The sequence below is a fragment of the Hevea brasiliensis genome, chromosome 11, assembly GCF_030052815.1.
Source record: "Hevea brasiliensis isolate MT/VB/25A 57/8 chromosome 11, ASM3005281v1, whole genome shotgun sequence".
NCBI classification, from domain to species: domain Eukaryota; kingdom Viridiplantae; phylum Streptophyta; class Magnoliopsida; order Malpighiales; family Euphorbiaceae; genus Hevea; species Hevea brasiliensis.
The window spans coordinates 74,048,893-74,057,114 of NC_079503.1; the positions used below are offsets into that span (position 1 = coordinate 74,048,893).

Here is an 8,222-nt window from a genome sequence, read left to right on the forward strand (position 1 = left end):
ATGAGGTTTGATGGATCCTCCAAGCACAAGGTTGCTCTTGATCATTTGATTTTAGAATTTTACTGTGCAAGTGAGTCTTGGTGTGTCAGATTATTCTCTCCTTTTTTTTTTAATTTTTTATTGTTAAAAAAGAATTAAAAACACTTAAAAATATTATTTAATTGCCATGTTAGCAAAATCTAATGCCATTTGCCAAAATGTTGCAGGTTGCTAACGAAGCGTAGCCTCAAGATATCACTTCATCACAAAGTAAGCCTCAGACCCTTGAAATGAAAAATGATTGAAACCACATGGTACTTTTTCATAATTTTCCCTTTTTTTAATTGCAACAATGCATTACAAGACCACAAAGGCATCAAAAAAACAAACAATCAAGAATTTCAGCCGATGTAGCAATAGCCAATTACATGGAAGGAGGTTCTTAAAACACAACTTAGCAACTATATCAGCAATAGAATTTGCTTCCTTATTCACTAAAGAAAAATAAACCTGGCCAAAATTAGGAACAAGAGAACACATGAGATTAACTGCTGCCTGAATTTCCCAATAAACATCCTTGTAAGAGTCCAACATTGCAGAGTAAATAGAGGTTGAATCTGTTTCAATAATGAAGGATGATATCCCAATTGCAGCAGTTAACCGAAGGGCTTCCAACATTGCTTGGGCTTTGCCTACTAAAGGGGAAGAGCAGTACACTCTTTTAGCAATTCCATCCACCAAATTATCATTAGAATTTCCAGCAACAACAGCGATAGCTATTAAATCAACATTACGCTTCCGAGATGTATCACAATTTAATTTCAAGAGACCTGCAGGAGGGGGTTCCCATCAGATTGTATTGAGGATTATATAGGTAACAAAGAAACTATTACTCACCAGAACCTACAAAACCCATAGTGTAAGAGAGGTTGAGGTAATAAGAAGGAGGCACAACTATAAAGCTTCCCTATTGTTGTCTTTAGCTTTTAACCCGGCGGAGCTCAAGAAAAGCTTCCCGGCACTAGTAGCCACTGGAGAAACCATCATTACTGTTGATTTTGGTCAATTTTGAAACAGAAAGTAGATAAAAAAAAATCTAAAGAAACCAAAGTTGCAGCCTTCGATTCATACAACTCCAGTATCATTTTTGCGCATGGCGGCTACCATGGACCTTGCCTAAGCCTCCTTTACTTGTTGGCATCTCCAATAAACCTTATTTGACTCTAGCAAGTAGACACAGAGTTGGCAACAATGTTGACCCGCGCGTGAATAGTGGCATTTTGGGTGTGAACATGTTGGCAATAGAATCCTAATAGGGTAAGTGTTGGGATGATAACAGTTTAGGTATTTGCAAATATCGTTTCCTAATAAAATAAGTTTACGTATTATATAATCGGATTTGGAATGAGTTCGAGTTTGACAAATAATATTCATGTTGGGTTCGGATTGAGATTGGATTTTACATGTTGAATATCCATTACCTAATATAAATAATTAATTAAATATAATATATATTTTTATAATAATATTTTAACTTTTTATATATATTACATTTTAAATAAATAAAATTTAAAGATTTTATAAAATTATTAAATTTTAAAATAAATTATTAATAAAAAATATTTTTTATACAGATTATTAATTAAAATTATAAAATTAAACAGGTTCATGTATTTTTCTAGATAATAATAATAGAATTTGAGACGGATCGGTAGTTGAAAATAAATTATAATTAATTTTGAGATGAGTTTTGATATTAAGAATATTAATTAAGTTCGGATATTGAGAATATTATTTGGGTTTGGGTTTGGGTAGAATAATTTTCGCAGATACTTTACCTATTACTTATCCTTTTAATTAATTTTAATTGTGGAATTAAAAATTTAGTTTAAACTTTGACTATTCTTTTCTTAATTAATTAATGGAATTTAGGATAATTTTAGAAGAAATGACCTATTAGTTAACAAATTTACATTTAAAAATTAAATTATTTCAAATTAAAAAATAGGGACTAAATCATAATTACTATCAAATTTTAGGAGTCATTTTCTAAATTATCCATTAAAACTTTGGAGTATTTTGCAAGATGTACCACAATGTAAATTACCCATTAAAAATTTGTAGTAATTTAATTTGCAAGATATACCACAATGCTTCATCTAATTATATTTCAACTAAAAAAAAAAAAAATTACCAAGTCACAACTCACAAATTGAAAGTAGCCTAGCCCCAAAATATGGCAAATATGATTATTGGATACAATAAATAACTAACATTAAATTATGGCAATTATATCAACATTTTGTCCCTGCATAATGCGGATTACTTATAATTTTATTTTTATAATATAATTTAATATTTTTATATTTTATAATATCAAAATTATACTATCTTATTAGATATAGTAAATATAATTTAAGTATTATTAAAATTTTAAATATTTATATATTTATCTAAATCAAATTAAATTTTATTCTTTAAATGATTATTAATTATTTTCTCAAAATATTATTTTATTATAATGTAACAATATGATATATTACAATATAAATGTAATTAAAGAAGAACATGTATAATTTAATAGAATATATCCATAATAACAAATATAATAATAAATATATTTAAATAATTAATAATCAATATTTCAGCATCTAAAAAGTTAAATCACCATTAAAATTGGATATATGAAACTAATCTAACCCCAAAATATGGCAAAAATATTATTAAATACAATAAATAACTAACATTAAACTTTAAATTTAAATTTAAGAAAATTTAATTTTATCCATTAAACTTATAATTATAATTATGATAACTAAATGTCTAAAACTTTAAATTTTATAGAGAAACTAAAATAATGGACGAAAATAACTTCATATAGAGACTAAAATAATATTATTATTGGACAAGAAAGCCTTCTCTTTTAATAAACAAATATATCCAAACAAATTCAGAAGAAAATAACCCTCCAATATTTTATGATGAGATATCAGCTATAGGGGCTAAAACCAACAAACAAAAAGAACTCAATGTACAGAGAAACAAAAGAACTAGGAATCCTGTGCAAAGAATGCCTGAACTATGCATACAAGTGGGGAAAAAAAAATGGTAATCCTAAAAATATAGAAGCAATTATCAATAATTCAATAAGGAGTACTTCACACGTAAAACAATCCTTCCCTTGTCCACCCCAAGCTTGGCTCCTGTTACCAACCAATGACCTGGAATATCTTGCGGTCCCTTTGACATTTCGCTTACGTCAACGATTTTTGCCAGTTTCCCAACATTGCTTGAACTATCTTCCTTCTTATCACTGGGGGTTTTCTCATTTGATATTGATGATGATGCTCCATTGGGTTGCTGTGCATAAGGATTGGAGGGGCTATGGTCCCATACAGACCGTCTTATTGTACAACCTGGAACTTTAGAGAACAGGAGTTTGAGGTGCAACACATTTTTGGCTCCAAAATCCCAAACACCAAGCTGAGCACCAGTGACAACGTGAACGCCAGAGAGATCTCCAATGGAAGTATCAGTGCACTCTATCGGTGTTGTGCTTACATGAGAGAAGTTCTTCCACTTAATTGGCTCAAACCAACGGCTGTCTTGCTCTTCAGGACCTTTCCACTTGGGCGCACCTATGGCTATGTGTGCATCCCAGTGTGGCTGAAGAATTTTTGGAAGAGACACAAGATGTTGCAAATGGATGGAGAGCCTGTTTTGCTTAATGCCTTCGAGGCCAAGTCTAAGACCAGTGACTGGCTTACGGCCAACTGTTACCTGCAATACCATTAGGTTTATAACCCCATTGAGAGCCGTAGTTGTTATGTTTATGCTGACAATCTCTAGCTAAAAGAATTTATGCAAGCCTTAAAGGAGATTTTCCCACTATAAGGGAAGGAATTTCATGTAAACCGAGGAATATTTTGTGCCAAATTGTCCACAGGTTACACATGTTTTATTTTAATTCAAATCTTGAAACAGTTACCGGATGATGTTACTTCATCAATGCTACATGTCAAGTACTGACATAAGTGGTAACTCCACCCATTTTATGGTTTTTCACTCTGATAATCATCATTCAAGTGATAATAGATGCTTGAAAAACTTCACCGTCACATAAATCTTCACAAGATATATGAGTTGCAATTACTATTTTTAAAAACATGCTTTGCTATGTAAGTCATCCACAATGGCTTCTTTCTGGTGGTCAATTTTGTTTGAATTCAGAAGTTCTCTTACTGGCTTACAAATTCAAGTACCTTTTTATGAAAGCAATGCTTCCCAACAATGAGAACGAAAAGGCAAGAGGAAAACATGAATTGCATCTTATTTTGCTGCTAGGTTTATTTGTTTTCAATTTATCATGCATTAGCTCTTTATTTTCTTTTTCAATTTTTACAGAATAATTAAGAACCTTTTTTATTTCAGCCATTTCTTTCCTTTTAGTAATGCAAGGCAGACAAAGCTTCAAGCATTAATTTCTATCAGCACATAGGAAGATTTTACAACTATGAAAAATTACCTGATCTGGGCTGATATAGAGCTTGGGTCCCATCAAGCTGAATTGAAGGGATTGGCAAACAGGCTCCTTTCTTTGAAGGTTATTCTGTTCTGGAGCCCAAACTCGAGCAATTTGAAAATCCAAGAAATACTGCAAGTCCTCTATAGGTGGCTTGTCTGTGAAAAAACATATAATAATTCAATAACCAATATATTTAAATTAAAAATGAATGGCTTGTCTGTGGAAAAACATATAATAATTCAATAACCAATATATTTAAATTAAAAATGAATATAAGTTTTATGAGACTCCATCTAAAATGTTATTTGTAACAAGCCACCTATAGTTGAAATGATCCAACTTTCAATTGGATCTTATTCAAAGTTTCAAACTTCCTCGCGTATCATTTGATGAAGAGATGGTGAAAGTAACAACAGATGCAGCCATAGGCATGAAGCCTTAGCATTTGACTTTATCAAAAATTACTGGAAATCTCAAGAAAGTAAACAAATATTTTGCTAAATTAGTTTTTCATGAAAGATAAACATCTTGCATCCAGAATACTACCTGAAAAACTGCATCACATTTTCAGTGATCCTTGACTGAAACAGTCTATTACAAACTGAATATAATTCACAAGTTGGGAGAGAGACAGAGAACTAAAATTTTGAATGAAAACTTACACTCCAAGTATAAATCAATTGCCCGGGCTAAATGCTTCATGCCAGGTGCTCCTTCAAGCAGAGAAACAATTGGTGTAAATGTCATATTAATCACATCTGGTGCCAACTGCACGGTCTCTGCCCACTTGGCATGACTCTGCTCAAGATCATCACCTCCTCTCCTTCTAAAAATGACTGTTACATCCTACATGAATGAATTCAATTTTTACTGATTTCTCACACACTAGAGCAGAAAATAATTTATTTATAAAGGAAACAGGAAGCACATAAAAGGCAGAGACACTTGTGGAAACTAAGAAAACAAGGCAAAACACGACAAGATTGGAATCTATCAAACAAAGATTAAATGAAAAAAATGCTATCAACAAAATTGTTAAAGTGTTTAATTTATATATAAAAAAAAGGTATCTTAATTGAACAAGATTAAGGAAGCAATGTCATGATAATAACCTTGTCCTTGTATTTTAAGGGGCCAGCACTTGGCTGACTTTTTGAGTCCTGAAACCTCTGATCTGCAATATCTTCCACATAGCTCTCAATGTCTGACACTGACAAAGAAGATGATTGGTGCTGCCGGATGTAAACAACATCTCTTCCACCGATTGTAGCGGATGTGATAATATGGGTACCATAACTTTCAATGAAGCTGTGGGGGACCAAAAAAAAAATGCAATTGCTAATCAGAAAGCTAATGATGTCAAACTCTTCAAGTTTGCCTAAGAGTTTTATCAGACAATTTCTGTCAACATGCATTCATACACAGGTCATAGGCACACCTCTACACTGGGATCAAGAACTCAACATTTAATCGAGAGCCAAATCCATGCAAACTTACCAATTTGTATTTCATTCTATTTAATATCAATGTATAAGACAGAAAAAGTAATAATTTGGCAACTCCAAAGCAGGGTGACCTTTTCTCCAAATATTGATGATTTTGGATACATACTATGCCATGGCACTTTTGATTTCTTATTCAAATAGAATAATATCAAAAGAAAATAAAAATGGGACTAATTTACAAATATGCATTATAGAATTTGTGACATGATAATACGTTTACCTTGCCAAGGATGCAGGATCCCAGGAGTATGGAACAGCACGCTTGATTTCCTCACACAAGACTAAATTCACTTTTGCTAATTGAACATTATAAAGAGAAATGAAATGCCCAACCATTGCAAGGGATTTTGTTGCTGTTGCATCAACTTGCCAAGAACCGGTGAAATTGAACATGGCATTAAAGCTTCCAAGCGGAATATGTCCTGATATACCTGATTTGTCATTGAATCTTCCTGCCATCTGAAATTTCAAGAACAAGCTTATGTTTACAGTATAATCAATGTAATAATAATTTAACTACAAGTAGCTTAAAGCCAGAAATCATTGCTACTAATAAAAGAAAGTCAGCCATGTCTCGAACATGAGAATCTAACATACATTTATTATACTTATGCAGTTGTATTATCTATAGTCTTGCCTGGCTTGTTCATTCGTACACTAAATAGTAGTTAAATCAGAAATTTCAGTTAAATGACACTGTTACAGTGATTCATATATGTTGCCATCTGCTACTAATTTTAAACTTGAAATTCTTCATTCCTCAACTCAACTAAGCATTACTCTAAAGCTGAAAGTATCTTCATGGGAAAGAAATTTTTATTTAGATCCCACTACACTGGTACTGGGAACAAACTCATATTAGTGCATATGGGGACAATAAAGCAAGAACCTTGCCACTCTCCTTGGGGTGTTGAACCATTATTTTACTATAAAAAGAAAAACAAAGTTGAGGTTGAAGAACCTCTACCAATTTCTAGACAGTAATTCAAAGTTGTTTTGGAAAACTTATTTTGCATACAAGGAAAACAATTCATTAGTAGTGCTGTTACCCACAATTTTTCAAGTATTACTACCAGAAATTCCAACACATGATAAAAGCCCCGAAGATTACAGCTAGACTGAGACAGGAAAGTGATGATGCTAATGAAACATAAAAAAATAAACATTTTAACACTCTAAAGAATCACCTTGATTTGCCCTAATCGCCAATCTATTTTTCTTGACCAATAAATCCATATTTGCTTAATGTTGCAGTTTTATAAGTCCCAATAATTAACAAAAGGAAAATCCGATTACAATTCTTATCGGGCTTCAAGAACACCCAAAGAAACAGCTTAGTAGTGAAATCCTCACAAGCACAACTTAACATAGCCGAAGCATAATTTTATGAGCGACGACAATAAAGCAAAGAAGAATAAAAAAAAAAGCCCAGAAAATGATTTGAAAGATAACGGATTGAGAAAAGAAGAATTGCCTCGTGGAAGCTGCAAACAGGAATTCTTTCAATGCTCCTATGGTCTTTAGAGCAGTCAATATCGATAGAAACATTCGGCAACAAAACCCCATCAGAGATGACTATATCTCTGGTATGCTCTTCATCAATATGCACCAGCCTGGACCCAGGAGCTCCCTTGCAATACAAAAGCCGTATATCAGATGTGACATCAAACCCACGACCCAAAGCCTGTATTGAGTTGGAGAGAGTAGTGGTCAAAGCATCTGAGCTCAAGCTCATCTTTTTTTCACTTTCCATAAATGAAACAATAATCCTGGAGGGTTTTCTAGTATCTCATTTCTTTGATTTGTTACTGAAAAGTAAAAGAAAAAGAAATGAGATTTTCCTGACGAGTGTTTCTTGATTTTGGTGTCAATTTGATTTTTGTGGAGCTTAGGTTGGGAAGTTTGGGGCTTCGGAGTTGGTGAAAGGTTTGTTCTTGTTCTTGATATTGTTGTAAGTTGATGCTGCTCTTTGTTCTTGCAGTTTGACTCCAATTATGTCCAAGAAACGCGTTGCTTATTTATTTTAATGAGACATAACTATACATTCAGCGTAATTTATGAAAACCAATAAATATAAGGTAGTTTATAAGTTATAAATATTTAAAATTTTTAATAATTATGTATTTAATTAAAATATTTATAAATTATTGATAATTAAGTAATATAAATATATTTATTATTAAAATTATTAAAAAGATATTAAATAAAATATA

At 32.0% G+C, this 8,222-nt stretch overlaps 2 protein-coding genes across 2 annotated transcripts; both read right to left on the reverse strand.

The window, feature by feature from the left end:
• Positions 1–244: 244 nt before the first annotated feature.
• Positions 245–1,245, reverse strand: LOC110656721 (uncharacterized). Its single transcript, XM_021813631.2, has 2 exons — positions 877–1,245; positions 245–809 (listed from the first exon to the last, which is right to left on the reverse strand). The coding sequence occupies exons 1-2, from the start codon at positions 893–895 to the stop codon at positions 337–339; spliced, it is 492 nt and encodes a 163-aa protein (XP_021669323.2). The 5' UTR covers positions 896–1,245; the 3' UTR covers positions 245–336.
• A 1,612-nt stretch (positions 1,246–2,857) lies between these two features.
• Positions 2,858–8,018, reverse strand: LOC110664483 (MACPF domain-containing protein CAD1). Its single transcript, XM_058130160.1, has 6 exons — positions 7,484–8,018; positions 6,230–6,468; positions 5,617–5,812; positions 5,167–5,350; positions 4,505–4,659; positions 2,858–3,759 (listed from the first exon to the last, which is right to left on the reverse strand). Exons 1-6 carry the CDS (start codon positions 7,760–7,762, stop codon positions 3,115–3,117), a joined length of 1,698 nt encoding a protein of 565 aa, XP_057986143.1. The 5' UTR covers positions 7,763–8,018; the 3' UTR covers positions 2,858–3,114.
• Positions 8,019–8,222: the final 204 nt, after the last annotated feature.

Excerpts from the sequence above, each read along its gene's own strand:
- LOC110664483 (XM_058130160.1), bottom strand. The coding sequence starts at position 7,762 with ATGGAAAGTGAAAAAAAGATGAGCTTGAGCTCAGATGCTTTGACCACT. Across the intron at positions 5,351-5,616 it reads CCTTAAAATACAAGGACAAG|GATGTAACAGTCATTTTTAG; the intron begins GTTATTATCATG and ends TCATTCATGTAG. Across the intron at positions 3,760-4,504 it reads TCTATATCAGCCCAGATCAG|GTAACAGTTGGCCGTAAGCC; the intron begins GTAATTTTTCAT and ends ATGGTATTGCAG.